This window comes from Enoplosus armatus, chromosome 18, assembly GCF_043641665.1.
Source record: "Enoplosus armatus isolate fEnoArm2 chromosome 18, fEnoArm2.hap1, whole genome shotgun sequence".
Lineage (NCBI taxonomy): Eukaryota > Metazoa > Chordata > Actinopteri > Centrarchiformes > Enoplosidae > Enoplosus > Enoplosus armatus.
Genome location: NC_092197.1, coordinates 1,238,826 through 1,264,033, shown reverse-complemented (window position 1 = coordinate 1,264,033; position 25,208 = coordinate 1,238,826). Strand labels below are relative to the sequence as shown.

Sequence of the window (25,208 nt, the reverse complement as noted above, 5' to 3'; positions counted from 1 at the left end):
CAGATCTGGACCAGTGGAGCAATCAGTGCCCTCACGTGGATAAACATAAAGAAGAGCGCACACACACACACACACACACTCACACACACTCACACACATCATGGGAGATCCTCAGCAGCAGGAACAACAGCCTCTGAAAAGTCCGGCTTTAATGAGACCAACAGTTTGAACCAGGATTAAACTGTTAAAGAGGGAAGGTTTAAGGTCTTTCAATGTTTTTATTTGTTTTTAATGCTGAAATTAAATCCATACTTTCTCTGTGGAAAGTACTGTTGTGTTTTTATTATCACCCGCACACAATAAATTAAAACATGTACAAGTTAGTGAGGCACAATGAAGCACTTTCATTACACAGCCTCTTACAGACAAATGCATTGATTGAACCCCAAACTGGCCGACAGACAGCAGTATAACCTCTAACTGCCGCCCAGAACATTAAATTAGTAAGTCTGTAGTGGACAAGTGTGTACATTCTGAAAACACGAGTGTGACTGTGATTATTCTGCAGTGTTTCAACAGATCCATGAACGTTGACTGTGTGTGAAGCAGAAGCATGAAGGCACGCTGTCGCCCTCTGCTGGTGAAATCTCTCAGCACAAAACACTGAACTGTGACGGACAAAATGAAGCTGGTTAAAGGGTCAGTTCACCAGAGATTCATCCCTGATATTGGAAGTTTGTGTCTGATATACAGCTGGGCTCCAACCCAGGAAGTATAGTATTTCCATGGAGACAGTGAGTTAGCGGGGGGCTACGACTTGAGTTGGTTGTTTTGTGTTGCCTACATTTGTTTACATTTAGTCACATGGTCTCCATTAAAGTAGCTGAATCAGCTGTTAGCAGCTCCTGTCTGCAGTGTATTCGTGGATGTACAGACAACTATCACTGAATCACTGTGAGACTGAAGGAAACTTAAAAACATGAAGATTCTCAGGCAAGTTCTGCAGTTTTTTAACAAGCGTCGATTTTCTATGATTTCCAAGCGGATTTATGGACGTTTATTTATGATGGACATGGATGATAATGATATTCCCTGGAAGTATAAGTCACACTGAATCTATAAATATGTGTTTCATGTCTGTGTGTTCAGATTGGAGTTCTGAGTTATGACTCAGAGGGGAAGTAGCTCAAGTACCTGAATCACCTCCATTAGTTTCACAGGCTCTGCTGCAGCTCCGGCTGGCGACCGTGTTGAAAAGTCAGCAGGCCAAACTACAATAACTAACTTCCCTTAACTAAATCTCTTAAGGTTAGGGAAAGATCCTTATGGTAAATAAACTATGGTTAAGGCAAAGTTAGGGTTGGGGAAGTAAAACAGCTGGTTATGATCAGAGAAAGGTCAGGTTTACAAATCAAATCCAACTCCAGAGATTTTCCACGTCAGCGTGTTTCCAGGTGTTGTGGAGAACTACTGCATGTTTTTAAAGTAGTGTGAAGCCTTGAGTGTGTCCACACTCAATTCATTCAATTAAAGTACCAACAGAATAAAGCAAAGAGAGTACACAAGACTGTCAAAGTGCTTTTTTTCTGTAAAGACAAGCTGCTTTTGAGCACCAAGAAAGAAACTCCATTCACTGAGACGGCGACAGAAGTGTCAGAGGATCCCAAAAACACCAAAACATCTGAAGCTACTTGGAGAAAACACCTTTTTTTAAAATGTAGGTGAACGGACCCTTTAAACTGGCAACACACAGATGTCCTTTTAAGGCAGCGGAGACAACTTTGAGGTTATTTGGCTTACAGTGTTGTAAAGTCATTCCTGAATTCCTTTGAGACAATGGAGGTAATGGACACATTAAATCGTTTGAATCTCCTCTGAAGTTCTGTATTGTATTCTCTAACCTAAGCCTGAAGAATAAAAGCTGCACCTCCGCTCATGTTAACCTACATCGTACTGGCTCTTCTTTATCTTTATAGCCTCTGGGTTGATTATATGTCCACATCGTACCAAAGGCACTGACAAATGTTCATCTATGATTGGTATTCCTTCAGTAACTGGCCGGCAATCACCAGTCTCTGGATCTCACTGGTGCCCTCGTAGATCTCTGTGATGCGAGCGTCGCGGTAGTGCCTCTCGGCCGGCATGTCCGTCACGTAACCCATCCCCCCCAGAACCTGGATGGCCTGATTTTAAAGTACAAACAAAAAGAGAATGAAAAGGTCGTCTCGAGGGTTTTTTCTGTGTCTTTCGTTCTTTTGGTGGTCGGTTTCTTACCTGATGTGAGCAGAACGTGGCGGCTTCAGACGCTGCCAGTTTGGCCATGGCTGCTTCCTGCAGGAACACACAGGTGGAGGTGTGTGAATGTACGTTACACTTTAATAACGTCAGACTGGTTCCATCAGAGGAGACCTACCTTAGTGAAGGGTTTCTTTGAATCTTTAAGAAGTGAAGCCTTCCAGGTGAGCAGGCGAGCGCTCTCTATAGCCACGGCCATGTCAGCCAGTTTGAACTAAACAACGTGAAAAACAACCATTAGTTCATTCTTTTCATTCATTTATAAAGCGAAAAGATCAAAGACTGTTTCCAGCTTCTCAAATGTGAAGCTTTGCTACTTTCTTTGTTTTATGTCGTTTTAAACTGAACATCTTTTTTGTTTTGGACAAAAAAACAAAAACAAAACAGACATCAGCAGCAGAGTCTATCTCTGCTATTTTAATTCTATTCTGACAACTTATAAACTGAAAGGGTTCTCCTGTGATTAAGAAAAGCATCTCCATAAAGTTAGGGGGCTCGCAAATGTTAGACTCAAAATTGAGGTTTCCTGACTTTTAGGCCTTAAGCTCCAAAAATGCTGCCTCCTACATTTCCCATAATGCAACTCACTAGAAAGTCTTTTATGAGTTCTAACTTGATGGAAATTCTATACTTATCGCTGGAACAGCTGTTTTCACAGTGTGCCCCCCCCCCCATGACGAGCGACCAGACCTTTATGTACAGTTCTCCTGCTCAATGAGGGATTATTTACATTAACATTTCAGGTGCGTTCACTGTCAGTTTTACCTCCTAATAAAGATCTGAATAAACTGTGGGTTTGTTTACAGCCTGTCTCATCGTGTCTGTTGTCCTCAGTGCAACATTATCACAACAGACGGTCTTAAAACAAAACACCCTGACTGGTCTTAGAGGTCTTGTTACCTGTATGGACTGCAGCTTGCCGATGGGGGCTCCAAATGCAGTGCGCTTGTGTGCGTAGTCTGCGGCGCAGTCCAGAGAGGCCTGAGCGATACCAAGAGCCTGAGCTGCGATGCCGATCCGGCCGCTGTCCAGGGTTTGCTGAGTGACACAGATGAACAGGAAGTTTAGCCGGTTACTCAGAGAAATCAGCATCAGACCACGTGTTTAATTACACTGTGGGGGCATGACATCTTACTCTAACTGTGTGTGTGTTTAGACTGTTGAGCTGAGCGAGCCGACCTGAACTTGAACCTCTAGAGGCCACTAAGTGTCAGTTGGGAGGGAACTACTTTATCACTTAAGGAGTGATAAGCTGTCCTGTTAAAATACTAGTGAAGAAACTCTTGAAGAGTGTTGAAACTAAAGACGAGTAGTAAATACTCAGGAGGACTGTTGGATGAAAGGTTTAATTCACCCCAAGCTAGTTTATTTTTAGTCAGATTACAGGTGGAATAACAGGTTTCATGTAAACTCAGCCTCTGTGTCACAATGAGTGAGCTTAAAGTACCATGGCGATCTTGAAACCGGCACCACGAGGGCCCAGCATGTTGCCCAGCGGTACCCTGCAGTCCTCCAGGATGATGTTAGCAGTGGAGGAGGCTTTGATGCCCAGCTTATCCTCCTTCTTCCCCAGAGAGAGCCCTGGGTGTGGCATGGGGATCAGGAAGGCACTGATACCCTGCAGACACGGAAGACAAAAAGCTGTTAGAGGAAATAAAAAAAGCTGAGGGAGGGGTCACCACTGTTCCAGGTAACAGCTCAATAGAACAATCCACTCTTTATCTCTATGATCTGAACAGGACATCAGTCCACTGCAGCATGCCTTGTGTTTGAGTTTCTTGTCTGTGGTGGCGAACACGACGGTGGCAGAGGCGTCCCAGCTGTTGGTGATCCAGGCTTTGGTTCCATTCAGCACCCACTCATCTCCCTCCTGACGGGCCACTGTGGAGGCTGCGCCCGCGTCGCTGCCGTTACCTGGAATTTAAATCAAAATCACTTTAATTTCACGGGGGAAACAGGTGTGGATTCCAAACCAGTTTCAGTCTGTTGGACATACGTGTTCTAAAAGCCTAGAAGATAATGTTATCAGTACCAGAGTTCATTCACAAAATGAATCAAAATGTGGCTTTCTGGTACATGCTGCAGCCTTTACCACACATGGAATACATAACACTGCTAGCTTTTTGTCATTCAGACATGTCCGTTAAGGTATTTATTCAGATCTCCTAGTATCTCCTTACTGTCACACTAACATTACACCTTGATAATAATAATCATGTCATATCCTTCAGGCGTCACCTCACCTGGCTCACTGAGGGCGAAGCAGCCCACCTTCTCCCCGGTGGTGAACGGTGTGATCCACTTCTGTTTCTGTTCTTCTGTACCAAACTTCAATATTGGTCCGATGTAGAGAGACTTAAGAACAGGATCACAGAGACCAGAACCAGTTATACCAGTAAACACCACTTATATTTACACGTCTATCCGTGTTGACAGACTGCACTCACGTTGTTCACAGAGACCACGACTGAAGTGCTGGCGCAGCCTCTGCTGATTTCCTCCATAGCCAGACTGTACGCCAGATAGTCCATCCCAGCTCCACCCAGCTCCTCTGGTACTTCCATGGCCATCACCCCCATCGCCCCCAACTCCTGAATCTGGACAAGAGCATTAACAGTAATGTGTCTGATACCTCAAACCTGCAATAACTGACATATCATCACCTTTAAGTTGATGTGCTGAACCAAACAGCTGTTTATTTCCACGTCCAGCAGCTACAGACCAACATGAACCTTCATGTGGAGTCGTGTTTGTGTCACCTGATGGATGAGGTCCAGTGTTCTCTCTCTGTTAGCTCTGTCTCTGGTCTCTTTAGCTGCTAAATGCTGCACTATGTTCAGCAGCTCGTGTTCAGCGGCTTCTTACAGCTTTGTCTCTGAACGCGACGCTGAGCGCTGAGAGTGAACCAGGACAGTAAAGTCGTGGTTCGACAGATAAACAATAAGATGAAACTCACTATAAAGCTTCGTAAAAGCTGCAGACTCAGCTGATAATTCGCTACCAGACACCAGCACACTGTCATTTCATACATTGTTATTATAAACACATCGATTATAGTCACTTCCTTGATTCTTATCTCGCTAAACACTTGACTGAGACAATAAAAATGGGATCAAATTCCAACTGAAAAGTCACTATTAAAGCATCACATTGTGCAGCTGTGTGTGTGTACCTGTTTGGCAGGGTAAGAGTGCTCTTTGTCTAGTCTGGCAGCGATGGGGGTCAGTTCTCTGTCAGCGAAGTCTCTGCAGGTCTGCCTCAGAAGCTGGTGAGTCTCTGGGAGCTCTGCTAGCTGAGAGAAGCTTCGACAACCACTGAGACAGAAGCCAAGAGCTGCAGGAGAGAGAAGTAAAGTCTCGGATATTTAGTCGTGCTTGCAACAACATGGCTCTATGGACGACAACGTCGGCCGGTCCACCACTTGGGTCCAGTCTGACATAGCTCAAAATGTATTAACTGGATTGTCATGATTGTCACAAATGGATTAAAAAACAATTCTGGTGGATAATTTATGATGTCACACTTACACAAGTTCAAAACAGTTAAACAAAGACCAGCGACAACTAAGTGAGAGGTTCACTCATCCACTGAACTGTAGGAAGTGTTTCTGCTTGACAGCAGAGTAAAGAAAAGCATCTTGTAAAATGTACTGTATGTCTGGCTATGATCAGATCCAGTGTTTTCCTCAGGTAATGTGATCCTTTGATGAACTGGTCTGAGTCGTGAGACCCAGCTGCAGCTCCAGAGACGCCCACAGCGAGCCAGAAGTGACACATGATGTTATTACGGGTGTAATGATTCATAAAGTTCACGGTTAGATTTGATTTGTTATGATGGGGTCAGATTTGACAGGACAGTGAAAATAGGGAGTGACGAGAAAGCTGAGACACAATACTGACATATTACCACAGTTTACACAACTGGTCACAATGGAGAGGAAAGTCAGGGGTGAAATGTACCAACACATAGTTATATGATCAGAAGATGTCACGGTGGGCGTGGAAATTGTGATTTTTAATTATTTTCTGACAGTTAATTGAAGATTAGATTAGATAATGGCACGTTATTAGATCATGAAAATTAGAGCTGAAAAATTAATCAATGAATCCATTAGATGATCGAGAGAAATTTCATCTCCAAATATTTTGATAACTGATTGTCACCTCTTAAGTAAGAACAGCAAACGCCTCATCTCAGCTTCTCATGTGTGAATATTTGCTGCTTTTCTCTGTTTTATATATTTGAAAACTGAAAATCTTTGGACTGAACAGGACATGTGAACCATTTCATGCTACTGTATGCCTCTACTCCACTACATCTGACAGCTATAATAACTAGTTACACTGAAGATTAATACTTTAAAATATGATGAATTGTGATGGTTTAAACTACCCAACAATCTATAAGTAATTTTCATTTAGTGCTGTTTATTCTGCTGCTGCACTGTGCAGCAAGATGGCTGCCTCGGTCTGTTGGAGCGCATTGTTTTGCCTTGTTTTGTCTGTAAACAGTGTTTTCTGTTTTGGTTCACGGAGCTCTTTCACCAGAGAAGAGCTCATGAACATCAGGGGAACATCTCCAGTGGATTTGTTTCCCGAATTTCTTACACCTTTAACTGTTTTATGGGACATTCTGGTCAAAGGTGCTCTCACCTTTGCAGCTCTACGTCGACGTAGAGGGAAACGTGCCGGTGCGCTCGTGCGTCTTCGCCGGCGAGGACAACGCACACCGCTACCGGGAATATTTCTCTCTAACGTGCGCTCACTGGGGAATAAGATGGACGAACTCCAGCTGCTGATGAGGAGAAACAAGGACTTTTATTCATCTGCTGTTTTGTGCTTCACGGAGACATGGCTGGGGGAAAGAACTCCCGACGCGGCGCTGCAGCTGGACGGATTCCAGCTACTCCGAGCGGACCGCGACGCGCACCTCTCCGGCAAAACAAAGGGTGGAGGTATTTGTTTCTACATCAACAGCAGCTGGTGTAACGACGTGACAGTGATCCGACGGCATTGCTCTCCTTCCCTGGAAACCTTTTTCATAAACTGTAAACCCTACTACTCCCCCCGTGAGTTCGCTTCATTCATTCTGGTCGGTGTTTACATTCCACCGGAGGCCAACGTGCAGGACGCACAGCGCGCACTCGCCGATCAGATACTGGAAACGGAGCAGACCAACCCGGACTCCTTAGTTATTGTCCTCGGTGACTTTAACAAAGGTAACCTCAGACACGAACTCCCCAAATACAAACAGTTTATTAAATGCCCCACCAGGGAGGGCCTGTTCACATCTCTTGGTTGGAAAAGGAAGCGGCGTTTAAGAGTGGCAACAGAGCAGAGTTTAAGGAAGCCAAGTACAAGTTTAGCAAGGCGGTGAGGGAAGCTAAACGACTGTACTCAGAGAGACTACAAAACCAGTTCTCCTCCAACGACTCTGCTTCTGTGTGGAGGGGGCTCAGGCAGATCACCAACTACAAGCCAAGAGCCCCCAACTCTGCTAACGACCGACGCCTCGCCAACAGACTCAACAACTTCTACTGTCGCTTTGAGAGACAATGGGACAGTCCTGACACCATCCCCCACACCATCACCCACCAGCTCCAGCCCAACAGCCCCAACCCCCTCATCACACCTGGGGCTGAACTCTCACACCTCCTACCACCACAGCTGCCCCCCACAGTTCCCCCCCCTCCTCCAGCATCGACACCTCTGTCTGTCCTTGAAAGAGATGTGAACAGGCTCTTCAAGAGACAAAACCCCCGGAAAGCTGCTGGACCAGACTCCATCTCCCCATCCTGCCTGAAGCGCTGCGCCGATCAGCTGTCTCCGGTGTTCACGGACATCTTCAACACCTCACTGGAGACATGCCATCTTCTTCAGGACAAGCTCTCCCAGCTGAACGTGCCTGACCCCACCTGCAGGTGGATCACAGATTTCCTGTCTGACAGGAAGCAGCACGTGAAGCTGGGGAAACACGTCTCTGACTCGCGGACGATCAGCACCGGCTCCCCTCAAGGCTGCGTTCTTTCTCCCCTACTCTTCTCCCTGTACACCAACAGCTGCACCTCCAGTCACCAGTCCGTCAAGCTCCTGAAGTTCGCGGACCACACCACCCTCATCGGACTCATCTCTGGAGAGGATGAGTCTGCCTACAGGTGGGAGATTGACCATCTGGTGACCTGGTGCAACAGCAACAACCTGGAGCTTAACGCTTCAAAGACAGTGGAGATGGTTGTAGACTTCAGGAAGAGCGCAGCCCCACCCGCCCCCATCACCCTGTGTGACTCTCCAGTGGACACTGCGGAGTCCTTCCGTTTCCTGGGCTCCATCATCAGCCAGGACCTCCGGTGGGAGCTGGACATCAGCTCCCTCATCAAGAAAGCCCAACAGAGGATGTACTTCCTGAGGCAGCTGAGGAAGTTTAACCTGCCACAAACAATGCTGGTTCACTTCTACACTGCCATCATAGAGTCCATCCTCACCTCCTCCATCACCGTCTGGTACGCTGCTGCCTCCACCAAGGACAGACGCAGACTGCAGCGTATCATCCGCTCTGCAGAGAGGGTGATCGGCTGCAACCTCCCATCTCTTCAGGACCTGTACTCCTCCAGGACCCTGAGGAGAGCAGGGAAGATCGCTGCCGACCCCTCCCACCCCGGACACCATCTGTTCGACCCCCTCCCCTCTGGCAGGAGGCTGCGGTCCATCAGGACCAAAACCTCCCGCCACAAAAACAGTTTCTTCCCCTCTGCAGTCAACCTGACAAACTGACACACTGACACCCCCCCCCCCCCCCCCCCCCCAGAACACAAACACAAGTTATACGTTATATTAACGTACATCACCCCTGTCCCCCCTGCGTTACATTAACGCACCCACCCCCTACTGGACACATTATCTGGACACTTTACTTTATTCTGGTCACTGCACTGTTTGTTATCTGCACTGTTGTTATTTATCTTATCTTATTTTTTTTGTATTCTTATTTTACCTTTTATATTCTACTTATTTGTTATCGAAACAATAGCACCTTCAGACCACAGCAAATTCCTTGTAATGTATGTTACTTGGCAATAAACAGTTTCTGATCACCTTTACTCTGTCCCTGAAGGCAACATCAGCTCACTAGTTAGCTTGACGCTATTTAGGTGAAAGGTTATCCTCACCATCAGTCACCTTCGTCTCCGTCCGACAGTTTCAAAACACCCTCAAAGACACCAGAACAGCTGTTAAACTATTTGGCAATAAGTTGACCTAGTTATCTTCACTGAAAATGACTCGGTAACAAGTTATTGATCGCAACTAGCCGGCTAACTTGTAACCTTATTTAGCCGCAGGGCTAGCTAACTGAGAGAAACATGTTTACCATTTAGCTAACCACCGCGTCACTAGCTAAAGTTGGCTAACTTTTACATTTTAACTGCCAGGTTATCAGTGACAGTGTTCAATGAGATAATGGGTTAACTAGGTTAGCTTCCCTAGAGCATGTACCGGTTACGTAGCAAGCTAAGCTAACTAGGTTCGATATTGCTCTATGGTATTTCCAGTCTATCCACATGCAGCTACTATAGTTCGCGCCAGCATTGTTTACCATAAGCAAATAAAGTTTCTTATTATAATAATATTAATAATTTAGTTCTGCCTTTTTACACACCTTTCCTTGCTTTGAAGAGTGCCGCCATGGTTCCTTCCTGGCTCGGTGTGACCAGCTTCAGTCTTCCCGTCTGACTGAGGTGTTGTGAAGCTGCTGCCGTTCAGAAGTCAAGTGAGTGTCGTTAAGACGTAATAGCAAAACGTTGGTGTTTCATTAGCATGTTTAAGTATTGTCATTATAATTCAAAGTTAAAATAATTGTTTGTTGTAGCATTTTAACGTTAATGTATTCAACATATTAAAATTAGCCACACGTTTTGAGTATTTGCTCAAAATACACAAATATAGCGATGAAACGCATGCGTGGATGTAGGAACTTTCAAGGACCGTGAAGGCAGCACGAGGCACGTATTAACACGACGTGACGTAAAGTCAAACGTAACGTCGCCTTTCTTTCATTCAGCTCAGTTAATGTCTGTTAATGAATTTCCCATTCAGCCAACAGATCATGCTGAATGCTACTGCCAGCCTCCCAAAGAAAAGCAATAATACTGTCCAATGATACGTCACTAAGAGACTAATACACCACCTTCTGTTTCTTATTGGAATAAATATTAAATAGATAATTGGAAATGGTTTTGTTTGTTAACATGAGGAAGGTAAAATAATGCATAGATGTTATATGTTGTCTAAGTTTAAACTGGACTCTGATACTTTCTGTGATGAGACTTTGGTTCATCAGCACCTACAGTAAAATAGAAAAGATAAATGTGTGCTGTGTGGAGTCGGGGAGGACGGTGTCAGTGCCCTGGGGATGCAGGTACATGATACACAAGTAAATATGTGTCGTTCATCAGGATGGACAGTTTTTTGCAGTCTGTCGTCTAGATGTTTAGTTTAGATGAACTCTGTGTGTTTTGTTTCTGCATACAACCATTATATACTATATACAGTATATGTTATATATATTGTATAGTTTCATATGTTATATATTACAATATATCTTCCTATTAGGTGTATTTTTGCATTTTGTTTTATGTGTTTTGCCTGTTTTAAACCGTGACATATTTAAGCCCCTAACATACAGTTTTCTTTAATTCAAACATTGATACCCTGAAACATATATTCATATTTGGACTTACAGCGACTCTGTAATACTATATTGACCACATTCTTTGTATTATTGGTAACCATGCACAAAGAAATACAGCAAATATAGCAAAGAAATTGTCAGTGTAATTGTTTTTGGTTTTAAAATAAATGAAAATAATTTTGTCATATGAAAGACATTTTTAAAAATAGCTTTCACTCAATCTACAACAGCAACACTTTCGGCCCCTCAACTAAACTCTGCTTTACACTTTAAAGTCATAACAAACCAGCTACACATCGTCAATTCCTGTATGATTATCATCCAAACATTACAGTGACTTTTCTGTAGAGAGAATAAAGGTAATCCAGCCAGGGAGGTTTCAGGTTTTTCACAACATGTTTATTTTTTAGCACCATAAAAAGTCAGTTAATGTTGTCCCGTGTGTTTGCTCTCATTCTGTCTTTCCTTGGGGATGGAGCGATGATGGTGGAGATTGAGGAAAGGATTGGAGAAAGGGGGAGTTTGGAGAAATAAAAAGCTGAGAGGGCTGCATGGCTACGACAGCACCAGACGGCCTGCAGGTGTCATTCACTTGCTGGCGGAGGTGAAGGTGAAGCATCCTCTCTGGTGGAACTGCATGTCCCTGATACGACGCATGGACTGGATCTGGGGCTGGAAGGCGCAGAAGTCATTGTAGTGTCTGTAGTCACCGCACTCAAACAGGTACTGGTAGCCTCTGTATCCGGGGTACTGGTAACCCACCCACCTGAGAGAGACATGGAGGGGGGGGAGGGGGGTTAATGCTGAGGGTCAGCATCACTTTAATGTCTCATAGTTTAAATCATTGTTTATACTGACTATACTGCATTTTTAAAGCTTCTATTATTAGTATTATTATGGGTTGTTTATGTGCTTTATAATCTGATGACTCCTTTCACATTACAGGATAGACTGGAGACTAGAGGTCACTGAGGAGGTTCTAGGTGTCTTTTAAGAGGTTCTAGTGGTTCTTTAGGAAGTTCTAGAAGTCCTTTATGAGGGTCTGTGGTCACTGGAGAGGATCTAGGGTTCTTTTAAGAAGCTATAGCGGTCATTGAGGAGGTTCTAGGGGTCACTGAGGACGTTCTAGTGGTATTTTAAATGTGTATTTCACTGTGAGACTTGGAAGAAAAATTCCTGTCTAAAAATACACGTGTTGACAATCCAAACATCACACAGTCAGCTTTAAGCCTTGTGATGACATGTCATCCTGCTTTTTATGAACAACTACATTGTAGTGTGACTCTGGAGGCCTGTGGCTTTCTCTGAAGCTGCGTCCAAAACAATATTTGCAGTACAGAGCCTCCACTTGAGTTATATACGAAAAATGAGCCGATAGATTTGCTCCCAGGCTGTGTGACAAAGTATTTTCTCGCTGTCACGCAGCTTAAAAACGCAGGCCTGAGTCTTGATCCTCTACTGAATTCATTCATTTCACAATCGAAAGTTCTTCAATAGCACGTTTGTGTGTACTCACGCTCCTCCTGGCACCCTCACGCTGCCCACTCTGTCGCAGAAGCCGTGCGCCCAGAGGGTGGGCACATCATCCTCCTGGATCTCCATCTTGTTGCCCTTGAAGTCAGAGAGCTCATACAGGCAGATCTTGTGCTCCATGCTGTCCTGCAGGGAGGAAATGAAGAGTTTGTCTTCATGTTAAATCACCTACGTGTTGATGTGTCTGTAATCATGCTGTGGCTCTACAGGTGGCAGTGTTGGATGTAAGCTCTGTCTGTCTGTCTGTCTGTCTGTCCTAATGATTTTCATGAACCCAGACTTTACATACAGCGCCACCATCAGGTCAAACTTTCTACTTGTCCAACGCAGCCACAGCTGCACATTAAGACGAATGCTAACATAAACATGCTAACAAGATAAACACAACACTAGCATGTGAAATGAAATGAAGTTCTACTCAGAGTGCTGAAAATGTAGCTTAGGCCAAGTAGAGCTGAGTTGAAAATGTCCCAAAAAGGCCACCGTACAGAGGATCATTTCAGTAAAACCTCTAGAGGTTAGAGTCTAAGAGTAGCAAAGTCTTGTGTCTCAGGAGGTGAAATAATTCACCGGTTCCAGCTTCTCATGTGTGAGGATGTTCTGTTCTTGTTACACTTCATGCCTTCCACCTCTTACTAACTCAAGGAAGGCATTTGAGGATTCATATATAAGTAGATATACACAGTTTGGTTGACTGTTACCATGCGGATGGGCCTGAGGGACATGAGGCAGTCACTGCGGTAGGAGTTGCTCCAGGTATCCCAGCGAGGATACTCTCCCTTCTCCAGGATGAACATCTCCCCACGGAAGTTAGTCTGCTCAAAGGCAACAAAGCTGGAGAAGGGGGTCCGCCGGGCACAGGGGGGGCACAAGGGGGGGAGGACAGGAGAGAAGAATTAGAGGAGAGATAACAGTGAAACACGTGTGAATAGAGAGATTAAAGAGAGTTTGTCTAACTGTAGCTGCTTGAATCAGGTCTGTGTGTCTACTTACGGGCCGCACTCCACAATGATACTACGCACTCTATCCATGCCACGGTCACACACGTTCATACACTCATTCTGGACCTCGATCATCCTGCCCTGGAAGTTCTCCTGGTCGAACATCATGATCTGCACAGAGGAGATATTTCAAGTTACACAACAAGCATCGAATCATTCACGTGTCCCAGCAGCCTCTTCTTCATTTCAGCAACAAGCTAATCATAACTGTAATAATATGAATTAATATGAACCTACAAAACCAGGGAAATAACTGCGTCTAATATTCCATTAAAACACGACTCCATGTAAGCATCAGGTCAATAAAGTGTTTCTGATTATTCGGGCAGTGTTGTAGTTGAGAGAAACCAGAATATAAAGTATATAAAGTAGCTTAATGTTAGCTCCACCATGGCCAGCTATAGCAACCAATCAATAGTAAAAAATGCAATAATATAACACATAATGGGTACTTTCACTTTTGATACTTTTAAGTATTTTTACACAAGTGGTATTGCTACTGTACTTAGTACCACTAAGAACCCGGTTAAATCCAGTTCATTAATACATTTGAATCAAAGGAAACTAATCCAAACAACGTCGAGCTATAACCGAATGAAAACTGCCTTTAAAGGGTCTGTTCACTCGAGCCACAAAGACTGCTGAATATCACTTGTGGTGCTCAAAGCATCAAACTTTGAAGAACTCAGAAATCTCAAAACCTGGGCAAATCAAACATTATCTGCGTGGCTAGAGAGGTTGGTATGTTTTCTTTGTAGTTTGGGTGAACTGGTCCTTTAAATAACACAAATAAAAGCAGTTCGTGCAGATGTCTGACGCTGCAGTGACTCACTCTGAAGGATCCCATGCCGGGCTCGCCGGTCTTGGTGGCCTTGCTGGAGGCAGCTGGAGCTGGGGCACCCTTGTCCTTGGCATCGGTGCCCTGGCTGGAGGCGGACTTGGTAGTCTGAGACATGGTGAGGGGCTTCAGGAGAGTCTGGGTGAGAGATGGAGGAAGACAAGGGGATGACCAGAAATAGAGGTGTAAATGGAAGTGACAGGATTACAGAGGAGAAAGTCAAAGGGAGGGAGAAGTGAAGAAGAAATGGAGCTTCAGCGTGGCCCACATGATGTGTTAACACTGTCAGAGGGGTGGTAGGTAGGTATGTTTATGGGATTTGGACTAAAGCACAAGTCTGCTGTTTATGTGGGAGGCTCATTTGGGCCCTGGACTTCTGTTTGGGCCTTTCCCCAGGCTGAGGGTGGTTTGCCTGGGTGTGGTGGGCATGGAGTGGGCCCTGGCTGTGGATGCGTGGTTGTCCCCCTGTACTGTGATGGATGTTCTGGTGTGTATGTCTGTGTCTGTGTGTCCTTACCTGCGTTAGTATAGCTTGCAGTGCCGTGTGAGGGAGGCTGGCTCGTGCTGGTCCCTCCAACGCTAGACCCAAGCTTTTATACTCTGGCAAAGGCCAAACGTAGAGGCTCACAGCACAATAGAAAGCCTCTCGTCATCACAGTTGGCCCGTGCCAAAGCCACCGGGTCATCGCATAGCCTAGAAATGCCGCCGGCCCCTCTGGCCTGCCTGTAAGCATTTTACTATCAAAGGAAACCCCTGACCCAGGCACTTTCCCATGTGTTGGAGTGGTCGGGCTGTAAGCTATAGTTGCATGTAGAGAGGAGGAATGCAAAGGTCCAGAGGGCACAAAGAGGTAATCCCTACTCTCTATCACCTACACAGGAACACACAACAATACAACATATTCTCTGAAAACAAAGACTCCTATTTTAAATCATCCGTTCATCTGAACCACACCAGGTCTTGAGTTTTGAGGAACCAAAATAATACAGAAAACAAGCAATACATCTGTTTAGCATCTCAGTCTTGCTTTTATTCTTTATGTCACAGTTTAAACTTTATGAGGAACGTTTAAAAGAATACACAACAATGGTATGATTCCTACGAGTTTAAGGTTCATCAAACTATCAGTCTGCGTCACATAAATGAATAGTTCTACATTTTGGGAATAATGCTTATTTATATATTTATATCAGTCTCATGTCAGTGTGTCGGGTACAGAGCTGGAGTCAGGAGGCGGTGAGCCTAACGTAGCGTAAAAACTGGAAGCCGGAAGAAACAGCTCGCCTGTAAAAACCTCATCACACCAGAAAGTGGCACAGCAAATTTCATCTACGCTACCTTGCGAGATAGCCGGCAAGGTAGCTGATAAACCACTGTAGTTGATGAGCTAACCGCTAACACGCTAGCCAACCTGGAACATGCTAGCACTAGTCAGTTACAACATGTCTCTGAGCCTCTTCGTGTTTTCTTTGTACTTTGTTGTTTACTTCCCTCTGGCATCTTGTTCTCAGGACTCAACATTTAATTTGATAAAGAGTTAATGACGGGAGAAAAACGTTTTCAGATCTTGTGAGATCACTGTCACGATCCAAGCTCATTAGCTTGGTCGCTAACAAGACAATAAGTTCACGCAGTTAATTGAAAAGATGTATTTGTCTCATATCGGTGCAACACAGCTAATAAACTACAAGCTTTCTCAGTCAACACCTGCCTGCTGTAACAAGAAATAGTTACTTATACATAACCCTAAAACCACAGTGTTTTGTGTGCGTCTTTATGCTAAGCTAGGCTAACTGCCTCCCGGCCCCAGCTATGTACTCAACGCACACACAAGAGAGTGGTATCGATCTTTCCCTGTAACTCTCAGAAAGGAAGTGAATTAACTAACTAAAAATATTTCCCTAAATGTTGAATTGTTCCTTTAAAACAAGTTTACATAATTTTTGCTGAAAAGCAGCGACTGCGGCCCCCAAACGACGGTGAAGAGGTTCAATGTTAAACTGCAGAGCGACTGAAGCACAAGTAGAGAAGAGTCATACGGTCCCCACCTGACTCATTAATGTCGCTCACACAGTAATATCTCTCTAAAGTTTGCTAACATTAGCTAACGTTAGCCAACGAGATATTGGTCATACCAGACCAAGGCAGCAAAACTGAACAAGGGCGAGTTTTATTACTTATGAATTTAACTAACTAATTCAATCATTTTGAATTTATTGCAATACAAACATCAATTTCTCATAATTCCAGCAGCACCGTCAATGAGGAAACTCTTTGCTGGTCTTCAGAGGTGAAGTAAAGGTTGCTGATGATGAGAACTCTTGGATTGCAGCCGGATTATGTCTGGATTATATCACCTCAGATGTGATGATTTCCACTATGGAAGCAGGATTAAATGATACGTGCAGATTAGGTGTGAACTAATCCTGCTGTGTAATCTGTGAGATTCCCTCTGTGTTAAAGCTCGGGCTGGATATCAAACCTCAATACGTTTTTGGCGGCGTATCAAAAACTGCAATGCCTGGATAGACACGTAATCTTGTTCATTTATTCTCTCAGAGATCAGATGAAATGGTTTAAATCAAACTTTTGGTGCAGGTGCTTTAGCTTTAAGTGTTGTTATTATTAATAAATCTCATGAAAACCATAAAACCAACAACTAGTGAGTATATTTGGGGCAGCAGGATGTTATACTGTATGTTGGACGGTGTGTTCATGGTGATGAAGGAACATGTCACCCATGTCACAGTGTGGCTCATAGATGTGTTTTAATAATAATAATAATAATAATAATAATAATAATCAAGATAAGATCTATCCGGCTGTGATACACACGTAATACATGTTAGTAGATACATTCATACAAAACTCGAGCACCTTTTGAAAACAAATTCTCTGAGCACGTTCAAGAAGAAGAAGATGCCTGTTGATTGTGAAACCTATTGATCCAGCAGCCTTCATCTACACTGCACATTTCTACCCCCAAATGGAAGAAACCTATTGATCTTCGTCACCCCATGGCTTCCCCCATCAGCTCAGCCCGTCAGTGTTCAGATGACCTCCCTGTTAATTCCTTACAGGTCCTCTTACGAGTGCATTCCCTCCTCCAAAATCATATGAAATCTGTCCTTTATGGAGACCAAGACGTGATTGAATCTGAGGCTAAAACCAGAGGAGGCCTTTCTTTCAACATCCACCAGCAGGAAGAAACCTATTGTCTCTGCTGGCCTGGCCTGTACCTACCTCTGCTATCAGTCGGCTGCCTCTGTTTAACTATCCTGTCAGTACAAATCGGACTGTGACAGCCAGCTAGGCCCATTGATCTCCACTCTCCTTTGGTTGCTTTCGTCTTTCTGATACGACAGAAAAATAATCAGCACATCAATCATTTCTTATATTAGGGATAAAGAAGTTATTGTGAATTTTATTTCATATTTTGCAGGAAATATCCCTTTATAGGGTAATTCTCTCAGGCCAAATGTGTCTATTATTGCAGACAAGAATTTTAAGTAGTAAATGAAAACACAGATTTGGAGCTGAAATTCCTTTGAGCTCACAGGAAATAGAGCGGTTGTTTAGAAAGTCGTGCTGCCCATCCAGCTGCCTCTGCTCTCTTGTTTACAAGTGGTTGATTATATAAGCAGTCACTCACGCACACACACACACACACACACACACACACACACACACACACACACACACACACACAGGAGTGGCTAGCAGCAGAAGATAACATTTTATAAACCACAACCTCCTGGTTAAATGTGTTTAAACTTTTATTTTTTATAAATTGTGTGATAAGGACAAAAATGCTTTCACTTTGACATCTGAATGCAGCAACATAATAAAACTCTTCAGGCACAGATATCATCGTGTAATCTACCAGAAGGGTTTACTAGAACTCTTAAAAAACGTTTTCTAATATACTGAAGCTCAACTGTACTTAATGTTGTAAAGCACCGTGGCATGGCAGCCTATCACGGAGTCATCAGGGGGCGTGTTCGTGCACACCAAATGTCGAACAACTTCCTGTTGTTTCATAAGAACGCACTGAAAATCACGTCTCCTAAACTAAACAGCACTGACACATCTGATTTCATGGAGCCATTCTGCACTCAGAATGTCAGATATGTAGAAACCTGCGCAGGTAAGGACGGAGAATACAGCTGAAATGATTAGTTTATCAATCAATTAGTGGATCAATTGAAAGGTCATATGCTAATATTTTAGTCATTAAGTCATATTAAGTGATTTTTCAAGTAAAAATGTGAGGATTGGAAGTTTGTCATATATGAAAGTAAAGTGTAAATGAAGTAATGTGAAGACTTCGCTCTGATGGACGTGTTTCACTGTTTCCTGACTTTTTATGAAAAAAAACGACGTAGGAATGAAGAGAAAGTTAATCTATTATACATATAATCACTCGTCGCAGCCCTAGATTCAAATGAACAGTGAGCGTTCAGCTGCATCTTGTCCACTCCCCACCCCCCCACCGTGTCCTTGGCCCTCAGTAGTTTCTCAGCGGCTCTCACAGTATCTTGGATCTGGTCCCTGTTGTATTCCTGTGTCTCCATGTCCACTGCAGGGTGATAATGTGGTGTCTGCACTTCTGCCCCTCCACAGATTAACCACGCTTTTGTTGGGGGGCACAAAGACAAGCCCCTCCCTGCTGCTGAGCCGGGGCTTTCAGCATGGCCCCTTGCCAGGGGAGGCTTTAAAAGGGTGGGGGCGCGTGGCTCCTCTCACTCTCACGGCAGGACAACCCAAGGGCATCAAAGCAAGGTGAGTCCCTGTCCCTCACCCAGCCAGCACAGCCAGGGCAGCACAGCCAGGGCACAGCAGCCCCCCCACATCCACACTCACAACAATCCCCAAACACCGGAGCCACCCGGGCTCCAGGGCCCAAAGGCTGTCACTGCACCCAGTGGGTGAGATAAACAGTGGTGAGGAGAGGAAATGGGCAGAAAAGCAGATAAAGAGATAGAACGGGTGGGAGAGAGAAGTCTGGACGAAGCCTCTGGCTTCTTTGACCCTCTTCATTTTTGTGTAGAACTATAAATATCCGCTGGAGCTTTCAGTGCAGAACTATTCACACTGATTCCAGTGTCCCGGCCATTGTGCTGCTGCTTTTCAACCTTTTAAAAAACACACCGCTGCTGCTGCACAGGCCGCTCAACACGCTGCAACAGTGAAGTTGTTGTGATGAGAGCTTTACAATAGTGTCGCTCCTGCTTTTTCATTACTTTGCATGTTTTAACTGTGAATCTCTTTGTCAGCCAAACGTTGATGCTTAACTGTTTTCTTCCTGCATCAGGATTGAGTGCATGTTTAGCTAACCTCTCAGACTGTGTGCACAGAGTCTTAGCTGTCCTCTCGTCATTGTAATCTCTGTGCTGAAGGTCCCTTTCAACCAGCTTATGTTTTTTTTTCTCTCCTTCCAGACAAGATGACTCACCATTGCACCAAGTTCTCCGGCCACTGGAAGGTGAGTCTGCAGATGGAAACACAGATTCATGCTCACTGAGCTCACTGAGATGTGACCGATTGTCTCAACTGCCAGGGCACACGGTTGATCACCAGCGGAGCTGCCGTTTCTTTCAGGGAACAGAATGAATGTAGACCATATTAGGACACTATCAAAACTCGAATGTACTATCATATGATCGTGTCTTTAGCCTCGATTATCATAATTCTCATGCTTTAATGATTTGTCAGGGTAAACAGTAACATTTTCTCCCCATTTGGTGCCTTTAACAATCACAGCTAACTCGATTTAATGACTTTGAACTTAACTGCTGAATTGATTTCTTGCATTGAATAGTATTTTTTAGTGTTTGAACGTGGTTCTGTATCCATATGCTGCTTTTACACGACTGCGTTTCTTCATCAGATCATTGTCTTCGACGAGGAGTGCTTCCAGGGCCGCCGCCATGAGTTCACCTCCGAGTGCTGCAACGTGATGGAGTTTGGCTTCGAGACTGTGCGCTCCCTCAGGGTGGAGAGTGGAGCGTGAGTAAACAGATATCACACAGAAAAGAATAGTTTGAATAAAATATGCAACACTGTCGCTGCCATAAAACTACCAAGTGAAACTGAGGTTTTGTGGCTTTGACAGACACCAACGTAATGAGAAAGTGATCATTTTTAACTCAGAATCTCTTGCTTTTCCTCAGCTGGGTGGGTTATGAGCACGCCTCCTACCAGGGACAGCAGTTTGTGCTGGAGAGGGGAGAGTACCCCCAGTGTGATGCTTTCGGCGGCAGCAACGCCTATCACATTGAGAGGATGACCTCCTTCAGACCTATTGCCTGTGCTGTAAGTTAAACATGGATTCTTTTCTCTCCTTTTGCTTTTCAGGGATGTTTGTCAGATTATTGGTGTAGTGTTGACCGACAGGAAGAACAACTCATACGCATTGTTTGTTCTTTTGTTTTCCTCAGAACCACAGAGAGTGTCGTATGACTATCTATGAGCGTGAGAACTTCCTGGGCCGTAAGGGTGAGCTTAGCGACGATTATCCCTCCCTCCAGGCCATGGGCTGGTGCAACAATGAAGTTGGCTCTCTCAGGATTCAGTCTGGAGCGTGAGTGTCCCCCCGCTGCTCCTTCCCTTCCACATTTCTGTTTCCTATTCACCTGTTTTTTTCCCCCCAGCCTCCCTTCAGCAGCTCTGAAAGAATCCTGGTTAGACTTTCACAACATTTCATCTGTACTCCCTTCCCTCTCTCTTTCTCTCTGTGATTTCTTAACAGATTTGTGTGCTACCAGTACCCTGGTTATCGTGGATACCAGTATATCATGGAGTGTGATCGTCACTGTGGGGAGTTCAAACACTTCAGGGAGTTTGGCTCCCACTGCCAGACCCCTCAGATCCAGTCCATCCGCCGTATTCAGCAGTAACAACTTACTCCAAACCCTCTCTCCCATGTGACCCTTTACCTTTGGCCCCTGCTGCCTCTCACTGCTGAATAAACTGTCTTTCTTAAACCTTACTGACTTCCAACTATGCATCTGCTTATCTAATAGATAGATGGAGTTACACATTCCACACTGAACTACAATCACACAACTCACACCATGGTGTAAAGAGGCTACCTGCTGTTTATTATATAACAGCCTGGTTGTCAATCTGACGTTTTTACCTGAAGCAAATTGGAACAAATATTTTCAAGTGACACATTTTGTTAAACTTAAAGAGCTGAAACGATGAGTCGACTGACTGAAAATTAATCTGTGTCAATTATCAAGATACAATGCCGAGCATCATCTGGGAGAGCGCTGCCTTATTTCTCTGTTTTACATTATTGTAAGTTTGTTTTGGACTGTTGGTTCGGACAAAACAAGAACTTGAGCATTTTCACTATTTTCCGGTGGTTTATAGACTAAATGATTAATCAATTAATCTAAAAAGAAAATAATTGTTAGTTGCAGCTGTTGTTAAAGTACACATTATTTTATTTAACTGTATAGATTACAAACATTTCAATACCTATGTTGCTCAAAGTGAACAAGCTTATAAATCTATGCATCGGTTCCCAAACTAAAACAACATCCTCATGTGAAGCCTCGTCTGTGGTTGCATCCTGTTGGCCAGTTCAACCAAAAAAGTTAAATCATCTGGAAGAAAGAAGAAAAGAGGCGAATATCTCATCTTGTGACCCCTCTGATTTATCATGTGACCTCTTGTGGGGTCCTGACCCCCCAGGTTGGGAAGTTCAACATCTCTGTTAAAGTATGATAACTTTGTGTGGCACGGAGGCGGAATGTAACGAAGTACATTTACACAAGTATTGTACTGAAGTATGCTTTTGAGGTACTTGTACTTGACTGTTTCCATTTCATGTTACTTTCTACTTACTTACTCCTCCAGGACACTATTTGACAGCTATTGTCAGTTACTTCGTGCTCATTTGAGCTGCTGAAACACTAAAATACTTACAATTAGTTACAAAAATCCAATAATATCATGTACAACAATGATACACAGACAAGAGCCATTCAGCTGCATCATGAGTACTTAATACTGCGGAAAATACTTTTTTACACTGGTGTTGTTTCTAGTGATGTAACAACTATAGATTATGATTATTATTATTGAAGTTCCTCTTTTATCCGAAACCCAAAGATATTCAGTTTACAGTCATAAAGGACAGAGAAAAGCAACAAATCGTCACATTTAAGAAGCCAGAGCATGTTTTGCTTATTCTTTCTTTTGCTTAAAAAATGACTAAAAGATGAATAAATGATCAACATCATTTTATGTTGACCGACTAATCATTTCAGCTCAAAGGATGTGGATCCTCCTGCCACCCTCCTCTGGCATGCCTTCTAGCTATAAAACACCCGTGTCGTGTCTCGCAGTGTGCGGGCCTGCGGTGGCCTACAGGCCCGGGGTCCGTCGCTGTGTGTCAGGAGCATTACCGCTGCTGGCCAGGAAACGGCACTGCGTCTCCACCAGAACACACCAGCTCTCTTCAGCGGGCTGCAGAACGCGTTGACCGGGCTGGAGAATTAATTACCAGAGGCTGTGTGAAAAACAACGTCTTTAACAGTGACACCGGAGGGGGTGGGGGGGCAGGAGCCTGCAGTGAGACTACTTATCAATTCAAATAGGCCCAAATGTGTCGTCCTTTCTTTTTCATGTACCCCCCTCTGGGAAATTTCCTGTATTCAAACTGGTCAGTGCTGTCCCCAGTATAAATCACCACTGGCAAAATGGTCCAAATCTGTAAAGGGGAAATCCCAAAGTATGAACCTGTGGTAATAAGTCGTGTTAGCTCTACATGCAGCTCAGCGGGCTTTTATTTGTGATTTAAAACTAAAACACGAACCCCCTCCTCTCAAAACACCCAGCGCTCATGCGGTCCGGCTCCAGCCAACAACGACCCGCTCCGGGTTTTACACGCCTCTCCCCGCCGCAGTGGGAGGAAGTTGAACCACAAAGCAAGCAGAGCCACTGTGCTAGCAAAAACACAGAAAAATACACCGAAGCGGGACTTCAACTAAGCATGTGCCATATTGGAGCTGGAGAACGAACAGCTTAACCGACAGCAGCGGACGGTACCGGCTGGCACACGCCCGGGAGGCAGCGGACGGACTCTTAGCTACTTAGCTCTTAACTAGCCGAGTGAGGGCTCCCCAGCACGGATAGCCTGGCAGGCAGGGGTCGCTTGGGGCAGGCGGAGCGCGACGACCCGCTCGGCTCCCCTCGTTTTATTTGAGATATTGACCTCTTATATGGTCGATTTACGAGAGAAGCCCCCCCCAGCGCAGTGTCGTGTGAGGTGTTTTATATTATCCGGGGTGGTCCAGAGAGCTGTCTGCCCGGCTGCCGTGTCAGTTAAACACAGTTTTACGGCGAAGAGGAGAAGTTATCGTTGAACAGGCGAACTACCGCTGACCAGCCGAGCTCCATCTCCCAGCGCTCCCTCCCCCTCCGCCACCACCATCAGCGTCACCATCAGCCCAGTCGGTCGCTCTGTGCTGGGTCTCCATGCGAGGAGGGTCCCCCCCAACGCTCGGGGTAACTCGTCAAGCAGCTATGGATTATCTTCTGCGGGTTTGTCTTTGTTTTTGAACCCACTGGACTCTCGAAGACTGACTCTTTTTTTTCTTTCGGAAACGCTGCAAGACTTCCCCAATACCAGCAGCCAGTTTACTCGCAGCCGTTAGCTTAACGTTATTAAGTAAATCGCTGTCTGAAACCGAGCCAGTGTTACTGTTAGTCCGCCAGCTAGTGACTCTGTCTGCTGCTGGCAACGAGGACATTTGTGTGTATCTGCTGAGCTGAAATAATCCAAACTAAATGTATAGATTGATTAATCACTCTATACCTTATTCGATAGTTAGCCTACTGGCTAGCAGGTTTCATTTTGCTAGCTAGCGTGGTGGCTAACTAGCAGACGAACCCAAATATCGATATTGCCAGCAGGCTAAAACAAGTTAGCTTTCGGTGGATTTGGCTCGTGATTAGTTGCTAACACCCTCTCGCTCGGACTGGATTTGGTGCTAAACCTCTTAGGGTGTTTAAACACATCTTTTCGGGCGACATTTTTGTGTGATTGATGAGCCGTTAGGGAACATTTCAGCCTTCGCGTTACACAGGAAGCCAGCCAGCAGCGACGGCAACATAAACAGCAGCGGTGTGTAGATGTGCACATCATGAGTCCTGGCTCCTGTTTAACCTGTGCTCGTGTGCTTTTATTTGTGCCAACAATCGCCTGAGAGACTCGTGTTTGTGGTGCAGCAGGCGAGATATCGAGGACGACGAAGTAGCATCCCGATGATCCACATTTCAACCTGTCGCCGAGTGTCCTCCCTCCTGAATTTCCCTTTTTCCGGTCTCACAAGAGAACCAACTACACGTGCCCCTGTTTTATTACAGTAAAGCTGTTTTTCTGCTGTCAAAGCTCAGAAGGAGCCCGTCTCACTGTCACTGTGCAGCCACTAGAAGTAGACATCTTTTTTCGACAGCTCAGTGTTTACATTTTAAGGAAAAAGCCCTGAATCACATGCAGCTCTGGAGACAAACCAGTCGTTTGGACACATTTCAATCAAGAGGACCAGGAAAGTCCCCAGAGGACCTGTAGGATCTGACAGCTGTCCTCAGCTCCAACATCTGCTGCATCTACCTATCTTTGTGAGACATATCGCATTACTATAAAGCGAGGAAGTGCTGGCCTCAAAACGAGATCTCATCAGTCTTTTCCTGCCTTTTCCTCATCACACGCCCGCAAGAAACCTGCATTTTTTGCACTAAATGGGATTACAAGGACGGTGACTCTACATTTCTTCAGTAACCTGTCACCCAATGTCTTTCCTCCTGAATTTCCTTTTTTCTGTCACAATGGTGGTAGTTTGAGGCGAAGTGAACAGACTACAGCCGGAGACAACGACAGCGCTCCCGTCGATGGTCA

At 44.7% G+C, this 25,208-nt stretch overlaps 3 protein-coding genes across 6 annotated transcripts; 1 reads left to right on the top strand and 2 right to left on the bottom strand.

Annotated features, from left to right (window-relative positions):
* Positions 1-1,498: 1,498 nt before the first annotated feature.
* Positions 1,499-9,973, bottom strand: acads (acyl-CoA dehydrogenase short chain). 2 transcript variants are annotated; one of them, XM_070924868.1, is made up of 11 exons: positions 9,887-9,916; positions 5,654-5,676; positions 5,408-5,549; positions 4,683-4,832; positions 4,479-4,590; positions 3,998-4,149; positions 3,683-3,853; positions 3,136-3,273; positions 2,354-2,449; positions 2,215-2,271; positions 1,499-2,123 (listed from the first exon to the last, which is right to left on the bottom strand). In XM_070924868.1, the coding sequence occupies exons 1-11, from the start codon at positions 9,914-9,916 to the stop codon at positions 1,971-1,973; spliced, it is 1,224 nt and encodes a 407-aa protein (XP_070780969.1). In that variant the 3' UTR covers positions 1,499-1,970. The 2 variants fall into 2 exon arrangements, with proteins under 2 accessions (XP_070780969.1, XP_070780968.1); XM_070924867.1 differs by lacking the exon at positions 5,654-5,676 and having other exon boundaries at positions 5,408-5,568; positions 9,889-9,973.
* A 1,535-nt stretch (positions 9,974-11,508) lies between these two features.
* Positions 11,509-14,409, bottom strand: crybb1 (crystallin, beta B1). The gene is made up of 5 exons (XM_070924212.1): positions 14,287-14,409; positions 13,447-13,565; positions 13,155-13,287; positions 12,437-12,579; positions 11,509-11,686 (listed from the first exon to the last, which is right to left on the bottom strand). The coding sequence occupies exons 1-5, from the start codon at positions 14,407-14,409 to the stop codon at positions 11,509-11,511; spliced, it is 696 nt and encodes a 231-aa protein (XP_070780313.1).
* A 3,985-nt stretch (positions 14,410-18,394) lies between these two features.
* Positions 18,395-21,284, top strand: cryba4 (crystallin, beta A4). Of its 3 annotated transcripts, XM_070924390.1 has the most exons (7): positions 18,395-18,440; positions 18,917-19,075; positions 19,735-19,778; positions 20,184-20,302; positions 20,467-20,608; positions 20,734-20,876; positions 21,045-21,284. In XM_070924390.1, the coding sequence occupies exons 3-7, from the start codon at positions 19,740-19,742 to the stop codon at positions 21,190-21,192; spliced, it is 591 nt and encodes a 196-aa protein (XP_070780491.1). In that variant the 5' UTR covers positions 18,395-18,440; positions 18,917-19,075; positions 19,735-19,739; the 3' UTR covers positions 21,193-21,284. The 3 variants fall into 3 exon arrangements, with proteins under 3 accessions (XP_070780491.1, XP_070780492.1, XP_070780493.1); XM_070924391.1 differs by lacking the exons at positions 18,395-18,440; positions 18,917-19,075 and adding an exon at positions 19,275-19,282; XM_070924392.1 differs by lacking the exons at positions 18,395-18,440; positions 18,917-19,075 and adding an exon at positions 19,464-19,481.
* Positions 21,285-25,208: the final 3,924 nt, after the last annotated feature.